At 50.8% G+C, this 23,369-nt stretch overlaps 1 protein-coding gene and 1 non-coding gene across 9 annotated transcripts; one reads left to right on the top strand and one right to left on the bottom strand.

Moving 5' to 3' along the window:
• Positions 1 to 1,149: 1,149 nt before the first annotated feature.
• LOC112918195 (U6 spliceosomal RNA) lies at positions 1,150 to 1,252 on the bottom strand. The gene has a single exon (XR_003234627.1). It is a non-coding gene; the product is annotated as a U6 spliceosomal RNA (small nuclear RNA).
• A 623-nt stretch (positions 1,253 to 1,875) lies between these two features.
• LIG3 (DNA ligase 3) lies at positions 1,876 to 22,801 on the top strand. 8 transcript variants are annotated; one of them, XM_072747695.1, is made up of 20 exons: positions 1,876 to 2,004; positions 3,567 to 4,120; positions 6,608 to 6,751; positions 8,521 to 8,718; positions 9,480 to 9,631; positions 10,951 to 11,117; positions 11,228 to 11,305; positions 11,779 to 11,947; positions 13,840 to 13,995; positions 15,666 to 15,797; positions 16,186 to 16,265; positions 17,169 to 17,256; positions 17,628 to 17,705; positions 18,056 to 18,179; positions 18,746 to 18,888; positions 19,229 to 19,303; positions 19,718 to 19,864; positions 20,227 to 20,401; positions 20,765 to 20,847; positions 21,987 to 22,801. In XM_072747695.1, exons 2-20 carry the CDS (start codon positions 3,571 to 3,573, stop codon positions 22,218 to 22,220), a joined length of 2,973 nt encoding a protein of 990 aa, XP_072603796.1. In that variant the 5' UTR covers positions 1,876 to 2,004; positions 3,567 to 3,570; the 3' UTR covers positions 22,221 to 22,801. The 8 variants fall into 8 exon arrangements, 6 of the variants coding, with proteins under 6 accessions (XP_072603796.1, XP_072603800.1, XP_072603798.1 ...); XM_072747699.1 differs by having other exon boundaries at positions 1,883 to 2,004; positions 21,070 to 22,801; XR_011999737.1 differs by having other exon boundaries at positions 1,885 to 2,004; positions 20,156 to 20,401.
• The last annotated feature ends 568 nt before the right edge of the window (positions 22,802 to 23,369 follow it).

Below are 23,369 nucleotides of genomic sequence, written 5' to 3'. Positions count from 1 at the left end.
AAAATAATTGCATGATTGATTCAACTCTGCAGGGGTATGAATGTACACAGGATGGGGAGTAGAAGGGAATGAACATTTGCTGAAATACCTCCAAGTGCCAGCCAAGCAGTTTGCAAGTTAGTATCAGTCATATCATTTAACTGTCACACACAATCCTAGAAGGTATTTTTATCCCCAGTTCACCATGAAAACTGAAGCCCAGAGAAGTTAAGAAAATAGACAAAGGTTACAACAGCCAGTAGTGGAAGAGAATTCAAACCTAAATCTGTGCCCACCACACATTACTTCATTCTCCTTCTCTGAGGAAATACAACTGCCAGCTTTCACACCTAGTTCCATTTTACACTGAGAGGTGGGGGACTGGGGAGTAGGGGTGAATCAAAGAGATTTGGGGGTTCCTTGGAGCTGTCATCAAGCAAAACAAACATTAAAAGCCTGAGTCTTGTTGCACATTAACATCAAACACTGTCAAAGATACAACGTAATAAACATCCTTCTAGGGAGCTGATCACTTTCATTCCAGTCACTCAGGGGTTTATTTATAAATATTTGCTGAGTGCCTACTAAGTGTCTAGTATTACCCTAGACATTGAGGATAAAGAGATGCATAAGGCACAGATGTCACCCTCCACAAACATTTGAAGTCCAGGGCAGTGCTTTCCGATGTACGTATCAATATGAGCTGAGGACGCAGTTTTACATTTTCTGGGCACCGCCGCATTTTCAAAAAAGTAAAAACAGTTGAAATTAATTTTAATATATTTTTATTCAGCCCAACATATCTAAAATAATACTTTAACATGTGAATCAACACGAATACATATATATTTTTTAACATATACATCACTGATGGGTTATTTTACAGGTTTTTTTTGTTTTTTGTTGTTTTTTTTTTTTCCCTTGGCAAACCCGTCTTTGAAATCAGTGTGCATTTTACAACTTACAGTTCATCTCGATTTGGACTAGCCACATTTCAAGAGGTCGAGAGCCACATGTGGGTTAGCAATGACAGCACTCAACATCACTACAGAAGTTCAAGGCCTACACAGCACAAGGCTTTGACTTGCATATACTAGGAAACGATTGCCACAGTAAGTCTACTTAGCATACACCGTCTCATATAGATACAATTTTTAAAGAATCTTCCTTAACAGTATGGAACTCTTCACGAATGTGTGGGGCATCCTTGCACAGGGGCCCTGCTAATCTTCGCCGTATGCTCCAGCTGTGTATAGACGCTGTCTCGGCAGGTACCAAGAACCTTCTAATGTCTTTCTTCCCTTGCCTCAGTCTCTCCCCTTCCCAGCCTCAAAAGTAGTTACGATGATTCCACGAGGCCCTTGGTGGTTCTCCATCCCCTACATTACAAAAAGCCGAGCTCTTCTTCGCGTAGCATAGAATTCTCTGCTGATGGTTTGCAGTTCCTGCCCCCACCCCCGCCCCCGCCCCCAAGTCACTCAGGTTCTCTGAGCCTGCTAGTCCTTGGTAAAAACAGCCATCCTGATCCCTCTTTTTGAGGGATCTGAGGTTTGAAGGGCAGTAAGTGCCCTTAAGCAATACAAGGCATTTCCTCTCCCCATCGCTGCTCCACACTCTAAGTCTCTGTCTATATACCTGGCGCCTCTTTTCACCGGTGTACTGTGCGGGACACACGGCCGAATACGGGGAAACAGATGGAAGGACGAGGCCCCCGCCTGCCCCAGGCTCATCACCACGCTCCCCGGACCGTTCTAAGGACTCGAGCCCGCAGCGCCCGCAGCGCCCCCAGCTGCCTCCCGCGCCGCCGCGCCGCGCCGCGCCCGGAGCCTCACCTGACCGCCGCCCACGTGGCAGGCGGGGGGCGGGGACGCCTGGAGCGGCGCGGGCTCCGCCCTCTGCGCCTGCGCGCTGCGGCCGGCTGGAGGACCCGGATTTAAAGAGACAGGCGCTCCAACCGTCGTGGCGGCGCGCGGCCTGGGGGCGCCGGGTCCGAGGCCTGCGGGGGCGCCGGAGCCGGGAAGGCAGGTGAGGGCCGGGCGCGGCGGGGCCGGGCGGCGGGCCGGAGCCGGCCCCCTCGGCTCCTCCCCCGCCCGCCGAGCCCCGGGGCACACCCTCCGTGACGTGGCGGCCCCCCGGGAGCCCACGGGGGTTGGCCCGCGGCTCCCCGGGACCCCGCGGCTCCGCGGGTGGGAGGGCTCCCAGGGCCGGGCCAGGTCTGCACGGCGGCTGCGCCGAGGCCGGTGCGCGGCGGGGCGGGCGGGAGGCTTCCGGTGCCCCCGCCCCCGCGCCCGCACCCCCTCCGCGGCCGCGCTGGCCGGCGGGGCCCTGCACGCGCCCCGAGGCGTCGGGAGGCCCCCGCGGGAACGGGGCCCCGCAGGGGGCGCGGGGCGGGGCTGCGGGGCCGGCGCGGGGCGGGGGCGGGGCGGGGCGCCCGGGGCCTCCCGAGGACCGTGTGGCCCGGGGGTGCGAGCGCCCCGGGGGCCCCCTCTGCTGCGCTGCGGGACCTCAAGCCTGCTGGTCCTCGCACACCCGCCGCGGGCTCGCTGCGAAGCCTGTGCAGGCTGCGCGTGATTCCCAGCGCATTGAAAATTAGAACAACGAGATGCTTTAGAACACAGGAATCTAGAGAGGCGGGAGGACACCATGTGAGCGTCATCCCCGCTTCCGTTTGGGGGGATTTATCGGGCCTCCTGCCTCCTGCCTCCTGCCCCCTGGTCGCTTCAGCACTCCCCGGTGGAAGGCACCACGTTCCGAGCAGAGCAGGCTGAGCGCGCAGAGGGAGGGAGCCTCTGCTCTCCGGAGCGGAGCAGGAGCCAAGGCGCTGGGAAGGACAAGCTGGGGAGTCTTGTCCACGCCCTAACGCTGGAGGAAATTGGGAGAGGTCGAAGATAGGAACCCAGGCAGGCTGGTTCTAGGCTCCATTTAATTGCCTCTCAAAATAGGCCATCTGATTACATCACAAGTCTATAGGGTGACCTGATTTTATTTTCTGAGAATGGCCTGTATGTTGTACTTCATGAGGGCAGCCCCGGTGGCTCAGCGGTTTGGTTCCGCCTTTGGCCCAGGGCGTGATCCTGGAGACCTGGGATCGTGTCCCACGTCGGGCTCCCTGCAAGGAGCCTGCTTCTCCCTCTGCCTGTGTGTGTCTCTGCCTCTCTCTGTGTGTCTCTCATGAATAAATAAATAAAATTTAAAAAAAAACAAAACTTCATGAGCATCATGTAATTTTTTTTTTTGTTTTGATGTTGACTAAAAAGAAACTTCAGGATCCTGTAATACCTAAGAGTCATCATCCACTATAAGTATCTGGTATCACTGATGGCCTGAGAAAAGCTTTCATGTTATTTGGATTTGATTCTCTTGGTTGTGATTTGTTAGATGTACGTGCATGCGTTAAGTATTTGAACACCCTTCTGCAAACTGAATTTGCCTGTCCTGGAACTCTTCTTCATCTTATAGGCAATAAATCTTTAATACTTTGGGAAATGTTTGGTTGGTCAGCATGGGATGTATTAAGGCTTTGGGCTTAGGAGAAAGTGGAAGCCTGGCTCCTCATTTATGTCTCACTTTTTCTGCCTCTCACACAGCTGTATGACTTTGGCTTTCAAGATCCTCTTCCCACCAACCTTCCGCGCACTCAGGCGAAAAGAATTGTGCCTGTTCCGAGAGCCACATCACTGGCCTGACATAAGACAGTTCAGCCATTGGCCAGAAAGAGATCTGCTTCATGGGTCCTGCCTCCTCCAGAGAAGAAAGCCTGTTCTGTCATTCCAGGAAGGCAGTCTAAGACCACGTGCCACCTGCCTTGTTTTTTTGCCAGGGTCGCATGTGGGACTCTGCAGTGGGCCCTGTGAGATGGCTGAGCAACGGTTCTGTGTGGACTATGCCAAGCGTGGCACGGCTGGCTGCAAAAAATGCAAAGAAAAGATTGTGAAAGGTGTATGCCGGATTGGCAAAGTGGTGCCCAATCCCTTCTCAGAGTCCGGGGGTGATATGAAAGAGTGGTATCACATTAAATGCATGTTTGAGAAATTGGAGCGGGCCCGGGCCACCACAAAAAAAATTGAGGACCTCACAGAGCTGGAAGGCTGGGAAGAACTGGAAGATAATGAGAAGGAACAGATAAGCCAGCACATTGCAGGTGGGTGAGGACTACCGCTTTTTCATCATAATGGTGCTGAGGGAAAAAAAGAGGAGAGTAGAGTCCCATTTTTCTCTTCCTTCCTACTTTTTTTTTTTTTTTTTTTTTAGAATTTCAAATTTACAGAAGAGTTGTGAGAATAAAAAAAAAAGAAAGTACATATTCATTCTCCCGACACACCTGTTCTTAACATTTTGTTCTCTAAGCATTATCAGTTGTGTTCTTATGTGCACTGTTGTTCTTTCCACCTGATCGCAGCTTGACTTTTCTTCCTGAACCATTTTATGGCCTTTGCCTTTCAATACTTCAGTTTGTGTATCTTAAAAATTGGAGTATTCGGGATCCCTGGATGGCTCAGTGGTTGAGCGTTTGCCTTCAGCCCGAGGCGTGATCCTCAAGTCCCGGGATCGAGTCCCACGTCGGGCTCCCTGCATGGAGCCTGCTTCTCCCTCTGCCTGTGTCTCTGCCTCTCTCTCTCTCTCTCTCTCTCTCTCTCTTTCTCTTTCTCTCTGTGTGTGTCTCTCATGAATAAATAAATAAAAACTTAAAAAAAAAGGGAGTATTCTCTCACGTGACCATAATACAGCAATCAACTCCAGTAAATTGATCCTTTATGTAGTACTGTAATGCACCATTTGTATTCCAGTTTTGTCCATTGGTCAAATGTTATCTTATATAGCTTATAGCTTTTTCTCCCTCCACAGTAGAATCCCACTCTTAAGATTCAGGTATTGCATTTTGTTGTCTCTTTGGCTTCCTTTAATCCGGAACATTTCCATAGTCTTTCTTTTATGACACTGTTTTTTTTGTTTTTTTGTTTTTTCTTGACATTGATATTTTTGAAGAATAGAGTACCTACCATCACCCCCTCTTATCTTTTGATTTATTATCCTGTGGACTTACAGATTACTTTTTCCAGGAGGTTTTTAATTTACTGTATTTTATAATTCTATACTTGACTGTCCTATATTTGGCCACTTGGGGAAGCCTCTTTGCTCTGGTTTCTGTGTCCTGGTTGCTGCCTCTTTTTTTCCCTTGTTTTAATGTTTTTAAGTACTTCCTTATTTCTAGCATTGCAGCATGTGCTTAAGCTTACCTTATAATTATTTTAAGATTTTGTTTTTAAGTAAGCTCTACAACCCAGTGTGTGTCTCAAACTCACAACCCTTGAGATCAAGAGTTGCATGCTCCACCGACTGAGCCAGCCAGGCACCCTTCTTAGGCTTACCTTGTACGTATCCTACCACTACTCTGGAATCAGCCATTTCTCTATAGAATCCTGGTTCCAATTAGTGGGGAATGGCTTTAGAGACCAAAATCTAGATGCTCTTTCCTTGTTGCCATGAGGTGTTTATGCCTTTCTTTTTTTTTTCTTTTCTTTTTTTTTTTTTTTTAGTTTTTATTTATTCATTCATGAGAGACAGAGAGAGGCAGACACATAGGCAGAGGGAGAAGCAGGCTCCCTGTGGGGAGCCCGATATGGGGCTCAATCCCAGGATCCCAGGATCACAACCTGAGTTGTAGGCAGATGCTCAACCTCTGAGCCACCCAGGCATCCCAGGTGTCTTTGCTTTTAAGACCTTTCAGCAGGTAGAAGTAGATATAGAAAATATATGCATGTTTAAACACAAAACACATGCTTACACATACACAGTTATATATATATGTATGCATTCATATGTACAGATTCACGTGTGCATATTTTTAGAAATCTTATAGTGATACTTCCAAATCCAGTTAGTCATTTATGATCTTCCATGTGCTCATCTTTAAAGTAATTTTTGTATCTTCAATTAAGTATAGTTCTAGAAGGTCACTATAGGAGGACTCTGGCAGTGGCCCTAAAAATGGGCAAAAAAATAAAAATGGGCATCTATCTATCACTGTTCTTTGAGAGAAGACGTCCAGGAGAGAAAGCTACTTCGAGTATACTTTTTTCTCAACTCCCCATCCTGCCCTGCCCTGCCCTGACTTGGCCATCTGCCTGTGTTACTTCTTGATTAATCGAAAAACAAGGTAGAATCAAACTCACACAGCTCAGAAGACTCAGTAATGGGGACTTTCCCTGCATGTGCCAGTCTAATACTTGCTGTTCTCCATCTTCATTGTACTTTCTTATTCATCTATAAATCGGGGCTAATTCCATGGAGCTGAGGACCCCAGGTTTTATCTGTGGAGATGTGTTCTGGTTTTTCCCAAATCTGGAGGTCATTCTATATGGGTTAAGAGGTGGAGAGTGCCGATGAAAATATAAATTACTAATAGAAGTAAAGAGTATTGGGATCTTTTGTCCCCTGAACGCTCCTCGCCCCAGGACTCTCACCCACTGACTCCACTCAAAAAGGTCAGCAGTCCTCAGCCAACCTTGGAGTGATGTCACGGTAATAACTCATCTGGGAAGGCTGTAAGAGCAGTTGTTAAATTCTTGGGAAGTTTTTCTCAGGGATCTTTCACTGAAACATTTTCCCTCTTTTGGGGGTCCTACAGATCTGTCTTCTAAGGCAACAGGAACACCAAAGAAGAAAGCTGTCGTCCAGGCTAAGCTGACAGCCACTGGCCAGGTGACCTCTCCAGTGAAAGGTGCCTCATTTGTCACCAATACCAATCCCCGGAAATTTTCTGGTTTTTCAGGTGAGAGATTTGAGCTACTTTAGCTGTTCTGGTCCTTTTAATTTGGAATCCTATTTGGGATTCTGGCCAAGAGTGAAAATTCTGTGCTATCTATCCTCATTCATAATTTGCTTCCGTCTGAGCAAAGAGGCAGGTAATGGCTAATTTTCAACATTCCCATGGTATAGCATTTCTTTGTATACGTTAATCTTTAGTGCAACAAAAAAGATGTGTTTTCAAGACTTTTTCCCCTTGAAGTAGTCACCTGGGTCAGATGGAAATGATTATAACCTACCCTATAACTTCCTTGTGTTTTAGTAATGAAGGAATTTTGAGAAATTGCATCCCTAAACTTGCCCAAAGCAGAGAAGAAAGTATGGTCAATGTCCTGCATGGCCTTACATAATAGGTAGCATTGGGCTCGGGGCTTTTACCTCTGTAGTTACTTGTTTGTTCTTCAGTTAACCTTAGGAAGTACTTTCACGAGCCCCATCTTATGAGTGAGAGAGCTGATGTCCGGTTCATTATGGAGTTAGTATTGATGTTGAGGTCTCTTTAACTTCCAACACCTGTGCTCTTTTACCTTGCACCTTGTTGCCTCTTTTATTGGGAGACATTCTTGTGACCAACTTAGGTAAAGAAAGTAGAGCGGAACACATGAACTCAGAAGTTGTTCGGGGAAGGAGCTTTAAGCAAGTGAAAGAAGCATAGACTTGAAGTTGGGAGACCTGGGTCTTGGTCCCAGGGCTGCCATGGGACAGCTTGCTCAGGGGAGCAAGTTGCTTTACCTCGGAGCCTCTGTGGCCTCATCTGTGAAGGGGGAATGGTAACACCTGCCTCCTTTACCCTACAGTATTTGCATGAGAACTACTGGAGAAAAGATGGCAAAAACAGTAACCCTGAGGTTTGTTTTTTCTTTGGTGGTAGGCCAAAACCAGAAATACAGAAGAGTCCCGGTGGCAGTAAGGACAGCATGTTCCTGGAAGGGCCCAGGTCCTAGGGAGGGAAATTTGGGAGGAGCTGAGAGAAATGGGGTGTTCTAAAGTCTTACAATCTGCCAAGCACCAACACTTTGGAGATTTTATTCCCTAAAATCATCTTTAGACCCTAGGTCGGAGATGAGGATGGATTTATAATTTACAGACCCCAGGCAAGAGGAAGCTTACATCAGCAGCCTGCTTGCTAATGGCTCTGCTGCAAGCTTGCAGAATGAAATGTGCTTTGTAAAGGAGGTAAGAGAGAATCACTCAGGAGGTGTACAGTATTTTGGGGTGTCTGGAGGAAAGTCTTACTCATTGACCCCCTTTTATTTTGGTACTAAGAAATGGTGAGTGGGAGAGAGCACCAAAAGCCTTGGGATGCCTTCTCTCGGGTCTTGGGCTTCTCAGCAGTAAGAAGAGATTGAACCAGGTCATCTTTAAGGCTTCTTCCAGCCCCAACAGTCTACGATAGTGACAGTTTACCACTGACTAACCTGTCCCTTGGTTTCTCTTCCATTCTCTTCCGCACTTTTTCTGGTCAGCTTTACCATTGCTCTAAGGCCCACCCTCTGCACAAAGGCTACTTGTTCTATGCGGCACTTCTATAAAGAAACGCAAAGCAGCTGAGCCTCTGCGCAAGTGTGAGCCTGTTTCATTACCTGTAAGATGGGTGTCATGGTATCCACCCCATAGGGTGATTTGGGACAATGAAGTGGAGCTCCATTTGGAGCGCCAGCAGAGTTATTAGTTTCCCTTTCTTCCTTCTCAGCAAGGCAAATGAATCATCCCTGATATTTCTTTCTCCAACAGCCAAGCCCAACAACTCTGGGGAAGCCCGCTCAAGCCCTACCCCTAAGGCAAGTTTGTCCTCAAGCAGATGTGATCCCAAGCACAAGGATTGTCTGCTACGTGAGTTTCGGAAGCTGTGTGCCATGGTGGCTGAGAATCCTAGCTACAACACGAAGACCCAGATCATCCAGGACTTTCTTCGGAAAGGTTCAGCAGGAGGTGGGATCTAGAACATGCTGGATGGGTTTTCCTCTGAAGAGCTTAGAGCCATGGCTGGTTTCATGGGCATGTGAACCATACCTTTGCACAGGGCCCCGTGCGTGGTTTAATCCTCTGTTAATACTGCCTTTAAAGTCTCTCTCTTTCTCTCTTTTTTAAGATTTTTTATTTTTAAGTAATGTCTATACCCAACTTGGGGCTCAAACTTACAACCCCAATATCAAGAGTTGTATGCTCTACCGACTGAACCAGCCAGGCACCCCGAGAACTCTGGCTTTTACTTCTTATTGGGCCCCACAAAGAATACAGCCAGTTCTGCTCAGAGCATATTGGTATCGTTCTTCTTCTGCCTTTATTTGATCCCTTGGAGGCCAGGAGAATGTATTGCATTTGACCAAGAGGAAAGTTCACTACCCTGCATGTTTGATCAGGTTTTTGTGACCCACATGCACAGCTGGAGAAGTTTTCCAGTTCTTGTAGTCATCTAACAAATCATCATTGAGCATCTGTAATGTGCTCATAGCTGGCGACACTGAACTGAAAGTGTAGCCATGCCCTCTGGGAGTTCATCCAGGGGAGGTAGCCACGTGAGCCACCAGCCACCAGATGCTGTGGTCTCTACTACTGTAACAAAACACGCAGGGTATTGTGTATCGTGGTAGCGCAGACAGCAATGTAGACCTCTCTTTCAGTCCTTGAGTTTATGTATGTATTTGTTTAAGCTCCATTTCTCAAGAAGGCTTCCATTCTTCTGTCTCCAGATGGTTTCCACGGTGACGTGTACCTAACAGTGAAGCTGCTGCTGCCGGGTGTTATTAAGAGTGTTTACAACTTGAATGATAAGCAGATTGTGAAGCTTTTCAGCCGCATTTTTAATTGCAACCCAGATGATATGGCACGGGACCTAGAGCAGGTCAGAGGAAAGGGAGGGTGGGCAGCGTTCCAGGTGGGGCTCTGCCAAGCCAGGCACCTGCAGCCTCTTTTTTCTGGTTGGGGCACATACTGTTTCAGGAAACTGAAACCCATTTGAGCAAGCTTCCTTTATGAGAGCTCAATGTGAGGCTACAGCCTTTAGTTTCACAAGGGTCTGAGGATTGCAGTCATACTGCCACAGAGCCCCAAGGGGCCTAGATTTCTAGGGACAGGATTTGAGATCTCCCATGGTCTCTCCTTGGGTTCCTGTTCGGGACCCTACTTTTTTTTTTTTTTTTTTTTTTTTTGCTTTTTTCAGTATAACTTGGTATAACATGGGAGCCCTGGGTGGCTCTGTGGTTAAGCGTCTGCCTTTGGCCCAGGACGTAGTCCTGGGGTCCCAGGGTCCCGGGATTGAATCCCGCATCAGGCTCCCTGCATGGAGCCTGCTTCTCCCTCTGCCTGTGTCTCTGCTTCTCACTCTGTGTGTCTCTCATGAATAAAAAATAAAATCTTTTAAAAATTAAAAAAAAAAAAAACAACAACTTGGTATAACATTCAGCTTTGTTTATTTGTGACTCCAGCTTTGGCATCATGGAAGGTTTTATCCAAGCCACCCCCCCTTATCTGATGACCATATTTGTTTCTTAGTTCAAATTCATTATTTTTTAAAATATTTTTCGAGAGAGAGAGGAGGGCAGTAGGGGAGGGGCAGAGGGAGAGAGAATCTTAAGCAGGTTCCACACCCAGCACATGAGCCCAAGAGGGCTCAATCTCACAATCCTGAGATCATGACTTGAGCCAAAATCAAGAGTCAGACACTTAACTGACTGAACCATGCAGGTGCCCCCCGCTTAGTTCAAATTCTAACAGGAATCAGGGACACCCGGGTGGCTCAGTGGTTTGGTGCCTGCCTTTGGCCCAGGGCGTGATCCTGGAGACCTGGGATCGAGTCCCACGTCAGGCTCCCTGCATGGAGCCTGCTTCTCTCTCTGCCTGTGTCTCTGCCTCTCTCTTTGTATCTCTCATTAGTAAATAAATAAAATTAAAAAAAAAAAAAGCTTAAAAAAAATTCTAACAAGAATCAAATTGGCTCAGTCCTGGATTAGTCCTTATATCACCTCTCGGACAAGGCAGGTGGCCAGATCTTGTGGTGGGTAGAGGTGCTCTTTCAGAAACTGTGGGTGGGATAGATTGTCCAAGAAGTGAGATTAATATGTGTGAGTTGGGGACATGAGTGATGTTCACCGTTAGTCCTGAAGGCTTGGGGGAAACACTCGGCCATTCTGGGGTTGCAACAATTTTGGTTTTTGGAGACAGGGCGACGTGTCAGAGACAATCAGAGTCTTCTTTGAGCAGAGCAGATCTTTCCCCCCAGCTGCCAAGAGCCTTCTTACCATCCAGGAGGTGGACAAATTCCTCCTTCAGCTCTCCAAGCTCACCAAGGAGGATGAGCAGCAACAGGCCCTGCAGGACATCGCCTCCAGGTGGGAAAGCTGCCCAGTGAGGATGGGCTTGGGGTGATGGAATCACCAGGAAAGGAAGGTTTGGGGGTCCAGAGCTCTCCAAAGACCAAGTGGAATGTGCCTTCCCCCAGGTGTACAGCCAATGACCTTAAGTGCATCATCAGATTGATCAAACACGATCTGAAGATGAACTCGGGTGCAAAACACGTGTAAGTACCAATCCCTCTGACAGCCTTAGCTGCTGGCTTCCTGTGTTGCCAGCTGGTGTCAGGAATTTTAAGTCCTGATCTGGATTCAAGTTCTGGTTCCACCTTACTCCTTCCTTCGGGGCCCATCACTTGACCTAGCTCAGTCTCCGTTTTCTTATATGAAATGTCAGAATACCCTTCTCACATAGTTATTAGAATTGAAAGCATAGAAATGTTCAATAAATAGAGTATGAGTTACTTGCCCACTCTAGCCCCCTCTTTGCTTAAGGCAGTATCTATGTTGACCCAGGATCTAAAAATCATTGAGTTTTCCAAGAACATTTTATCCTGCAGAAGGCTTTACACAGTAGAACGTAAGCTTTCTCCCTATATTGGAATCCTTCCTCTCTGCAAGAACTGACTGCTAGCTAGCTAAAGCAATAAGGTCAAAGGCAATGGTTTTTGTTTTTTTTCGCTCCTGTCTGCCCTGGCAGGTTAGATGCCCTTGACCCCAATGCCTATGAAGCCTTCAAAGCCTCACGCAACCTGCAGGATGTGGTCGAGCGGGTCCTCCGCAACGAGCAGGAGGTGGAGAAGGAGCCAGGCCAGAGACGAGCTCTGAGTGTCCAGGCTTCCTTGATGACGCCAGTGCAGCCCATGCTGGTAAGGATGCTGCTCTGGCCCTACTTTGTCCAGATGTTCTAACCTTCCCTGTGAGATCTGGGAGGGTATGAATGTCGGAGTTTGGGTCAGGCACAATGGAGATGCAAAAGGGTATATCTCAGTGGGTGTATAAAGGTGAAGGAGAAGACTGTGGTCTGGTAGAAATGTCTGAACTTGAGGCCCAGCTCTGCCACCAGCAAGCTGTAGAATCTGGAATGAATTACCTAGCCTTTCTTGGTTTTTCATTTCCTTGCGTGAATTATGTATGAAACCATCTGAAGCATCTAGTTAGAATCCTTTTTCGGTCATCTTTCCTGAAGATAGGTGGATGCATTAACTCCTAAAGTTCTGTGACCTACCGCAGAGTAGCTCTGACAGTTATAGTGGCAGAGCTGGGCTTCCTGTGACACAGTGACTTGACCTCTTTCTTCTGGAAACAAGCCTAAGGAATGAAGACCGGGTCTGACCGAGATCATCTTGAGCCTCTGCTCATTTCATGAGAAGTAGGATTTCCTGTCTACATTGGTTTTTCTGGGCAGTGGGATCCTCCACAAATGCCATGCCTAGTGAGAGCCTTGGGGTTGCTCCATTGGGGTGCAGTGCCTTTCATGAGCCTGTCTTGTGCAATATAGACTACAGCCTTTGGTTAGGGTTCTGTGTTTGGGATGGGGAAGTGTTTTCTCTCTCCCGGAATGTGGCACGGCCAGCACCAAAGTAGTGAGCTCTGCATCCCAGGGACAGGACTCAGATCACAGTAGTGATCTTTCTGACTTTCATACGAATTCTTTTTGGAGTCTGTTCTACAACCTGCCATTTATTCAAAGAGTGTATAGGTTAGATAGTTTCGTGGTAAACTACACAGGCTTTGGAGTTGGGCCTAGCATCATTCCTGCCCCTCACTTGCTGTATAACTTGAAGTGAGGACTTCTAATGCTCTTCAAATTGGTTTTCTCATCCATAAAATGAAAACTGTGTCTATCACATAAGATGATCTGACACATACAGACACCCCCAGGATGGTAGTGGTTAGGTTGAGTCTGGATGGCACTGGTATGTGCAGAGGCACTCTTGTGGCCTGTCCTGGGGCTCCCTGACCACTGCCACCATGCCAGCCTCTCTGTCACCTACCTCTCTTATCTTCCCCTCTATATATCTCCTGTGCTGAGGTCACTGCTGTTTTTTGGGATTTTTTTTTTTTTAAGATTTTATTTATTTATTCATGAGAGACAGAGGCAGAGACACAGGCAGAGGGAGAAGCAGGCTCCTCTTAGGGAGCCCGATGTGGGATTCGATCCCAGGACCCTGAGCCAAAGGCAGACACTCAACCACTGAGCCACCCAGGCATCCCTACTGCTGTGTTTTTTTTTTTTTTGTTTTTTTTTTTAATCTTTTTTTATTTATTTACTTATGATAGTCATAGAGAGAGAGATAGAGAGGCAGAGACATAGGCAGAGGGAGAAGCAGGCTCCATGCACCGGGAGCCCGACGTGGGATTCGATCCTGGGTCTCCAGGATCGCGCCCTGGGCCAAAGGCAGGCGCTAAACCGCTGCGCCACCCAGGGATCCCTACTGCTGTGTTTAATAGGAAGCCAAGGCCCTGCAAGATCCTGAATTACTGAGAAAAAAAAAAATGAAATACTGTTTCAATGGAATTTTATTTATTTGTAGTTCCCAAAAGCCCAGCTCCTGTTTCAGCTGCAGTGATGCTTATAGCCCAAGTAAGCACTGCCTAGCCTTGTACATTTCCCCCAGGTCTTGAGCAGTCTGCCTGGAGGGTCTCCTGTGGTCAGCAGGCCTTGGGACCTGGACTCTGGGGCTGTCATGCCCAAGCAGCCCCCATTAAAGAACACCTGTAAGTCTCCAGGCTTTTCTTCCTCTCCCTCCCCCCCAAGGCCGAGGCCTGCAAGTCCATCGAGCATGCGATGAAGAAGTGTCCTAACGGCATGTTTTCCGAGATCAAGTACGATGGGGAACGAGTCCAGGTGCATAAGAACGGAGATCACTTCAGCTACTTCAGCCGCAGCCTTAAGCCTGTGCTGCCTCACAAGGTACAGGTCCCTTCCTCTGCCGGGACCATCTCCCTCCCTTCCCCTAAGAACCTCGAGGCTGGGGTTCTGTAGTCATTTCAGCTCTGGTATGCAGTAGAGTTTCTTTTGTATTTGTTGAGTGAATGTATGTATTTTTGGAGTCTTGCAATGAAGGGCTGCTCAGTGGGGACACCCGAAGATCCCACACTTGGGTTAGCACAGAGCCCCAGGGGACGGTGTCATTCCCCTTGCCCACATTGATGCTGGGACCATGAGCTCACCTGGCAAGTGACTTGCAGTGCTTGTCTTCTGTGTTTCCATGTCCTCTGTGCTCCACGAGTGAAATTACAGGTTAGGGACAAAGAAGCTATTGGGTTGTCATTCATGAATTTGATAAGCCTTTATTGAGTGCTTAGTCTGTGCTAGGCGCTATTCTTGATAGTGGATGTACAGCAAGTAAAAAAAAAAATGGACAAAAGTACTTGCCCTCCTCCCCCCCAGAAGCTTACATTGTGATGCAAACACAATCCAGTGGGGACATCTGAGAGCACAGACTCCTGTCCTTCGTTAAGGGGCTTTAAGAACCTTGCCCCTGAGTCCTCAGCAGCCAGGGTTCCTGTGAGCTTTGGGACGCTCCTCAGGGAAAAGCTGCTGGGATATCTGGCCCCAGTAGCCTTTGAGTAGAGGGGACTCTCTGTGCTTGCTATGCCTTCTCTCCCAGGACAGACTCCATTTTTCAGATGTGTTGGGTGGCTCGCGTGCTTCCCTCACCCCTGCCTCCCTGCTGGAGCACCGGGCATTGGGCCATTCATTTCAAATGTGCATAAGAGGGCTAAGCATTGGCCTCCCCAGGGAGATTAGTGCAGACTCACCGGCTTGGTGGGGCCCAGTAACCTTGTCCAGGAACTCTCCTGGGTTGCTGCTCAGTGGGCACCTCTGCTACCTGGAAGAAGTTTGGGCCCAGCTTTCACAGTTCTAGACCTTTCCTGACTCTCTCTTACCAGTTGTCCCTTGTCTCTTCTGTGCTTGGGGGACAGTTATACAGGCCTCCTCTCTCCCCACTCCAAGCACCATAGGTAGCAAGTGTGCTTTCTGGACCTCACTGCTGGTATCATGTGGCAGGGGCCACCCTCCATTACAGTGGGACTACTCCCTGTTTGGAACTCTCAGAGACTAGGGATCTGCCTGTATCAGGAAAAATTCTGATTGCAAATGTCCTTTTGTACTGTTCTGAAGATGGCTGCGGGTCCCAAGCTCCCACTCTGGAGAAGACCCTTCTGTTTTCTTGTTGCTCCTAAGAGGGTTCATTGCTTCCTTTCCATCCATCTTGTCATAACTCACCTGTTCTCCCCACAGGTGCCTGCTGCTTGAACTGCTGCCTCCTTTCCACAGGTGTCTGCCCCTACCTCCTCCTCCACATACCCAACTCCCTGTTTCTTCCTTTTTCCTCCAAACTTTCCATCATGGCCCAGAGTGGCTCAGCCCAGGCCGACCTCTTCCTGGGTCTCGAACACTCTCTCGAACTGTCGTCTCAGTGGTGGGTAAGGCCTAGGTCTGTTCTGGACCTGAGTTTGGCTTCCACGTGTTGGTGTTCTGTGTTCCTTCTGGGGCCTGGCTCTTGCGTTCTGGCCTGGCTTTAGATCACTGCTGCCCATTCCTCCCTCAAGTAAGTCACCCTTCTGTCCCCCTAGGTGGCCCACTTTAAGGACTACATCCCCCAGGCTTTCCCTGGGGGCCACAGCATGATCTTGGACTCCGAGGTGCTCCTGATCGACACGAAGACAGGCAAACCGCTGCCCTTTGGGACTCTTGGAGTGCACAAGGTACTGGCTCAGGGCCAGGTGTGCAGGAATGGGCAGGTATGCGCACCTGTACAAGTATTTGTGTGCGCTCTTGGTCTGGACAGAGGGGGACTCTGTTCCTCACTCAGGGATGGGCTTATCTTTGTTTCTGAACTGTTTCCGAATTTAGCACCAAGTTTAGGTGTGTTTTTTTTTACATAAAAGAAACTAGTATTAGGAACTTAGAATTGGGTCGGTTTCTGTTTAGAACCATCTGCTAAGTGCCCTTGTGGCCCAGGGGCTTCAGAACACATACAGGGCTTTACTGTCCAGTGCTTCAGAGGTTCTCCAGAAGTGGACTGGTCCTCCCCATTGCTTCACGCCCTCTTATTTTTGGCTCTCGTACTTACTACCTCATTTTCCCTTACAGAAAGCTGCCTTCCAGGATGCTAATGTCTGCCTTTTTGTTTTTGATTGTATCTACTTCAATGATGTCAGTTTGATGGATAGGTGAGAGATCTGGTTTTGGTTCCTGAGTTGGGAGGTGGGGGTTCAGATTAGACAGGAGGGAGGGGAAGTGGGGGTTGGGGGGTGGGAGCCAAGAGGTCACACACTTGCCACACACTCAACTCCCCACTTGTGAGACCCAGTTTGCTGACTAGATATCTCTCAGAGCTGAAGTCAGAGAGGAAACCCAGATCCCCACAGAAGTTTCTCTGCTATGGCAAAGTGGGCTGTTAAGAAAAAGACTATGAATGCTATAGGATTTCAGTTTTTATTTCTCCACAAACAGCACCCATGGGAGCATAAGGCGGGTGCTTTTCAGCTGAGGTTTTGCTTTTGGAAGAGGCCACCAGGACGCTGGAGACTAGAGGGACTGACTATAGGTGGGGCCATCTGACAGAGAACTAGTGGTCTTGACTCCGCTGCATCAGATTCTTGGGCCCAAGAAACCAGTATGGCCCCTTGCTCAGGTAGCCAAGTGTCCCTGCCCCCACCCACCTGCACTGCCCCGTCACTGAGCATGGCGGGCGGGAAGTGGGAGAGACTGGTTGGTCCTGAGGACCAGCCAGCCTGGGGGCGGGGGGCTGCATGGATGAAAAATGAGAGAGGGAGTCATTTGTCATGTGGGACCAGACTGTCTAGGCTAGAGGCCAGTTCTCCCATGGCCCATGACAGACTAGGAAGTGCAAGGATGAAGTGGCTCTGTACCGCAGCTCACGGCTGTCGGTTCTGTCATGAGGGAGCCCTGTAGGCCCCGAGAGACAGAACTGTTAGGCGTGGGGGGGGTTTGAGCCTTCGTGATGGTAAGCCCGTCACGAAGCAGCCGGTGGTCCTTGTGCCTTCTCTCCTCAGCACTCCTAATGGGAGTGGAGAGTCCCGACCTGACCTCAGCTCTCTCGTCCCCCTTAGGCCTCTCTCTGAGCGCCGGAAGTTTCTTCACGACAACATGGTGGAAATTCCCAACCGGATCATGTTCTCAGAAATGAAGCAAGTCACTGTAAGCAAAGTCCCCGCCCCACACATCAGCCTAGTGGTTTGAAGGCAGGGCAGAGCCTCTTGGTCAAGATGTGGCTGGGACAAGAAGTCCTTTTCTTTTGGGGGCTGCCACTGTGTGTAGGTTATCTCCCAGTCTCCACATAGGATGGCGGGGCCTGAAACATCCTACCTAGCTGGGCTCCCTGTGTCTCAAAGCTGCACCCGGGTTCTGGTTGGGAGGACCCCTGCTTTGCAAGACCTTTGTTCGACCTGTTCAAGTCGGGGTGTTTGCAGTGGACACTTGACTAGTGTACAAAAGGGAACCACCTCCACCTCCCCGCCACGGCGCCCTCCATTCTGACAGCAACCTCAGCATCTCTCTGTTGCCCTCAGAAAGCTTCAGACTTGGTCGACATGATAAACCGGGTCATCCGAGAGGGGCTGGAAGGGCTGGTGCTGAAGGACGTGAAGGTGAGCGCTCCGCCCTCTGCTTGCTCTCCCCCCAGCACTCCGCCTCCCCCAGCCTCCTCAGCCCCAGCCAGCAGAGGGCGGTGGCGGTCTGAGGTGGCCAGGGCTGGGTGCCACGGGGGGGGGGGGGGGGGGGGGGGGGGGGGGGGGGGCCTTGCCAGGGCCTCCAGTAGCTCTGTTCTGGACCTAGAGGATGGACTTGTTTGTGTTTCCCCGGCCCAGGAGCTAACAGGCCCCTGCCCAGGGTGAACTGGGCACTGTGGTAGAGCCAACAGGTAGAATGAAGAGGAAAAATCCCCCCCTCCTGGAGTTTCCATTCTAATTTGGTCTCTGTCCTACTCTTCTTCCCTCAGGGTACCTATGAGCCTGGAAAGCGGCACTGGCTGAAAGTGAAGAAAGACTATTTGAATGAGGGGGCCATGGCTGATATGGCAGACCTGGTGGTCCTTGGGGCCTTCTATGGGCAAGGGAGCAAAGGTCAGGATGGCCTCTTTGAAAGGCACCACTCAGTGTAGCTGGCCTTCTCACTGGCTCCATCTGCCAGCACGTCTGGGCAGGACTCCCACTGTTCTGCGATTGAGGGCCCCAACCCTCATGTCACCACAGGCAGGGACCCCTGAGTGTGACAGACCCGGGTGGGCAGAGGTCAGCAAGAATACCCCATGCTGGCTGGCACAAAAAGCTCACGGTTCGCTAGTTCCTGGGGCCTGGCCACTTTCTCCTCAGGGAAAATCCCCAAATCTAAATTGCAAGGAAGCTGGGGTTTGAGGAATCAACTGTGTGTCAGACACTGTTCAGTTTTTTTTTCACTCCTTACCGGAGCCTTACAAGTTGTATGTGATTATCCCCAATTTACTGAAAAGGAAAATGGGCTCGTAAAGGTCAGACTCCTCCAGCTGGTAAGAGGTAGATCCAGGAGGTGAGCTCAGCGCTCTGATGCCAGGGCCCAGGCCTTTCCCCTCCGGGAGGCTGCCCCCCACTGGGCACATAGGGCTGGCAGCAGTGGCCCTTCCGTCCACAGCTTAATTCATCCCCCCTCCCAGGTGGCATGATGTCCATCTTCCTCATGGGCTGCTATGACCCAAGTAGCCAGAAGTGGTGCACGGTCACCAAGTGTTCAGGAGGCCATGATGATGCGACCCTTGCCCGCCTGCAGAAGGAACTGGACATGGTAAAGATCAGTAAGGTAAGGAAGGAGGCTGCTTGGCCCAGGCCTCTGGACTGGACCTCATCCTTGAGACTGGCTGTGCTTGGGGGACAACAGGGATTGTTCACCTGTGTCCACAGAGAGGAGAGCTCCTGCTTGGCCATGGGAGAAGTACTAGGCCTTCAGAGGCTTGGAGGGCCCACCTTGTGGAGACTGGCCTGCGTGCCCCCAGGCCACACCCTCTCTGGGCAGGGAGGATCCCATGGGGTGAGGGGCAGCTTTTTGTGAAGTCACCTCTTCACACAAGCCCATGATCAGGGGAGGGTTAAGTTTTGGTTTGGTTTGGGAATGGCCCAGGATAGCATCTTTTCTCTTCCAGGATCCCAGCAAAATACCCAACTGGCTGAAAATCAACAAGATCTACTATCCTGACTTCATAGTCCCAGACCCAAAGGTACCAGCCCAGTGATCTGAGGCCCTCCAGCCTGCAGAACGAACTTGCAGATTCTCTAATGCCACAGAAATACCATCTCACCTGATGGTCCAGCCCCTGAGGGGTTCTGGACTGTTCAGCCCAGGGACGGGCCAGTCAACAGTGAGGAATCATCCTTAGTAGAGGGAAGATGAGACTAGACACACAGAAACGGTTTGCTCTAGAAGTGACCTGGCCCAGTTCCTTCCAGGTGCTGACAGAGAAGCTGGGGCCCAGGGGAGAGCTGGAGCTTCCCTCTGGTCGTATAGCAGCAGCAACAGTGGGATTAGAACCTATCTCCCCATTAGCCAGGGCTTTTTGGGTTTCAGCTAGTCTGTATTGCTTCTAGCTGGTTGGGAGAGGTTTTCCTTCCTAACCAGCGACAACTCCCAACAGAAAGCTGCTGTGTGGGAAATCACGGGGGCTGAGTTCTCCAGGTCTGAGGCTCACACAGCCGATGGGATCTCCATCCGATTCCCTCGTTGTACCCGGATCCGTGACGATAAGGACTGGAAATCTGCCACTAACCTTCCCCAGCTCAAGGTGCCAGCTTACACTGTGTGTGTGTGTTCCTGTCCAGAGGGAGGGCAAGGAGGGAGACTGCCTGTCGCAGGGCCGGGGGGCCACAGCACCTCCCAAGAGAGATCTGTGTTGCTCTCAGCCTTTTGCTCAGGACTTGGCCCCCGGCTGTAGTCTCTGTTGCTGAGAACTGGGTGGGGACAGAGAACAGTGATTTGCATGGATTACCCAAGAAATGGCCCAAGTTTAGAAAAGCACCAAGAAAGTCAGGTGCTTTTCCCTGCCATTTGTGTCCCTCCCCTTTTTGTTCCTCAGCCACAGGCGACTGAGACACACCTCCGAAACCAGTGGCCAGGAACACCTGATATTCTCCGTTGCCTCCCCAGGAACTGTACCAGCTGTCCAAGGAGAAGGCGGACTTCACTGTGGCGGCTGGAGAGGAGGGAAGCTCCACAACAGGGGGCAGCAGCAGCGGAGAGAACGGGGGTGTCTCAGGGCCTGCTGGGGCTCGCAAGGCCAAGAAGGTGGGAGGGAGGCCGAGTAGCCCCAGTGACAGAGGCGGTAAGAGAAGGGACGGGGCTGGGGTGGTGAGTGTGCCTTGAAGGCAGAGCTCAAAGGAGGGGGACCCGGTCTCACGTTCCAGCTCTGAGAGCATGTGATTCACTCTATCCCAAGCAGCAGACATGGAGTGCTTTCCCTCGGTGTGTCTGGCTGTCGGCCAGAAGCCGTTCTCTAGGTCCCTTCCGTCTGCTCTGCACCTGAGTAACAGGCCCCTAGGAGAGACCCCTTGGACCCAGAGATAAGCCACCCCTGAGCTACAGGGCTTACTAGTTTACAGCCTCCCCTTTCCCTGCTCTCCCACATTCCTGGCAGAGCCAGATCCTGGCCCTCCCCCCGGCCTCATCCTGAGCTCTCCCCCTGCAGGCCACAAGTTGATAGCCAAACCTTCCCCTGTGAAAGTGGGGCAGAAGCGGAAGGCTCCCGATGAGGCTTCATGCCCAGCAAAGGTGAGCAGAAGAATCCTGGTGTATGGCAGTGGGGCAGGTTGGTGGGGACCAGTTTGGCCCAGGGCTTGGTGATCCCAACCTCCTCCACTTGGGCACTCAGAGCTGAGCGAAAGTGTGGTGGGGGCTAAGGGCCAGCCCCTCTGGCCTGCTCCAGCTGCACACCTGGCCTGGGCAGGGCCTGCAGGACACTGCTCCACCCTCCGCCCTCTTGTTGCCTTGCAGAGGTGGCCGGCCAAGGAGCAGAGAGGAAGAGCTATGTCAGCAGGCAGGAGCTAGAACAGCCCAGGCTAGCTGAGAGGCTGCAGGGACCCACCAGGCTGCTGGTCCCATTCACAAGTTACATTAAAGGGGAGAAAGCCCAGTCTGGGTGGAGTGCAGCAGTGTGAGTTTGTGCTTTGGGCCAAATCAGGAGCCCACAAAGAGCGGGCACGGGGCACTGGCTTGGTGATTGTCCTCCTACTTAAAAGCCTTTCTCCTTTCATGCTCCCTTGTCCATCATTGGTTTGAAAACCACTTCTGAGCACCTACTGAATCCAGGAAGGAGGCTCAGCCCTGGGGGAGCTGCTGGCCTAAAGGGCACATAGGCAAACGTTTGATCTCTCTACGGTGCGATGGAGCCAGATGATCCTCCCCTATTCCCCAAGCCAAAGCAAGCATCAGAGTTTGGCAGGCAGGGCCCTGAACTCAGTCCCCAGCAGAAGTGTGGAACCTTTCCCATCATTTCCCTGCCTGAAGCCCCTGAACCCATGCCCAGCAGAGCCGGGCTCCTGACCCCCCAAGTCTAGCTCCTTGTGCACCAGTGGACTGCTCTGCCAGCCAGCATAGCATTAGTGAGCCACAGAGCCCCTGGTCTGGCCCACAGGACGGAGCTTGGACATACATTTCCCTTCTCCAGGGCCCCAGTGTGGGGACCCACCTGCTCTTCCTACTCTTCCTCTAGACAGGGAGGGGCATGTGTCCTCTGTAGTGGTAAGGGACTGGGGTTTCGCTGCCTGGTCCTATTCTCCAGTAAATTCTCTGTGCTCGTGTCCTGACGACTAGGCTCCCTCCATCTCTGGCTCTTGTTCTGCCCTCAGACCTTCCTCTCTGGCCTGCACTCCTCTGGGTGGAGACACACCCTGACCCCTGTGCGTTTGCAGGTGCTGCTGGACATCTTCACTGGTGTGCGGCTCTACCTGCCACCCTCCACGCCAGACTTCAGCCGTCTCAGACGCTACTTTGTGGCATTCGATGGGGACCTGGTGCAGGAATTTGACATGGCATCAGCCACACATGTGCTGGGTAGCGGGGACAAGAACCCTGAGGCTCAGCAGGTCTCCCCGGAGTGGATTTGGGCGTGTATCCGGAAACGAAGGCTGGTAGCTCCCTGCTAGGACTGCAGCCCTCCCTGGCCGTCGGTCACACACTTCCCTACCACACTGCAGGGCTGCGCTCTGGCTGGGGCAGGCTGGGGCAGGCAGGCGCCGATGGCAAGGACAAGGTGGGATGGCCTTTCTTCAAGCAGTGCATCTTCCAGAACCCACCAACCGTGCTTGGTCTCTTCCTGACCAGGACTTAGGTGCTGTGGGTGCCACCAGTGAAGTCCGTTTCTCCTGCTGGTTTACATAGATCTTTCAGATCTGGGTGCTGGTTTGGTTGTCTTTTTGTTTTCTTTTAAAAGAAGCTTTTTTTTTTTTTTTTTTCCTCCCCTATAAATATCTTGCAGTTACCCTGCCCTTGCTCCCTCTCCCCTTGTAATTCTCCTAGCTGGAAAGGCCGGAGTAAGCTGGGCTGTTGAAGCTTCGTCCACAGAGCCACCTACCTGCCCATTTCCTTGCAGGCTCCTTTTAAAGTTGTACTTAAAAGACTGCCTTCAGAAACGCTTCTATTTGGCAGAACTTGTATTCAGCTTGGCCCTTTTTTGCCAGGAATGAAGCCTCATTTGAAAGAAAACAAAATGAATTTTAGAAATTAATTCTCTGTGTTCTCTTCTGGTAGGGTGTGGGCCCTGGTTTGAAGGGAGGGAACCAGTATCAGGAAAGTGGGGCCTTTATAAAGAAGGGGGAGGTTATGTGAGCTGCTCCTCTGGGAGCTAAAGGGCTCCTGGAGAGGATATGCCAACCCCAAATCTGGAACCAAGAGGGGTCTTTGACATAAGCCCACCTCTGAGGACAAAACCGATCCATCTTCTCCCATGTGCAATTTAGCGGAGCAGAGTGCAGTTCAGGAGAACTTCTCATGGCAATGTAAATGCCCTGTAAATCCTCACTGGCCAAAATGAACAAGGCACAATTTACCACATGGCAGGTGCCCAGCCACTGACACAGCAGGAGCTCAAGGTTTGGTTCTACTTCAGTCGCACACAGCGGCCACGTGGACCAGGCAGGGCAGGCCTGGTTCCACCCTGAGCCGGGTCTTCAGCACCTGAGCTTCAGTCCCTCCAGGAGGGGAGAGGAGCCAGCACCTCAGTCACAGGCTGCTGTGAGGTGCAGGGAACCTGGGGCCGGGTGTGCGGTGGTGTGGTGTAGGAGCGTGTGTGTGTG

The sequence above is a fragment of the Vulpes vulpes genome, chromosome 2 (assembly GCF_048418805.1).
Source record: "Vulpes vulpes isolate BD-2025 chromosome 2, VulVul3, whole genome shotgun sequence".
In the NCBI taxonomy this organism is placed as follows: domain Eukaryota; kingdom Metazoa; phylum Chordata; class Mammalia; order Carnivora; family Canidae; genus Vulpes; species Vulpes vulpes.
This window is presented reverse-complemented; position numbering and strand designations above follow the sequence as displayed.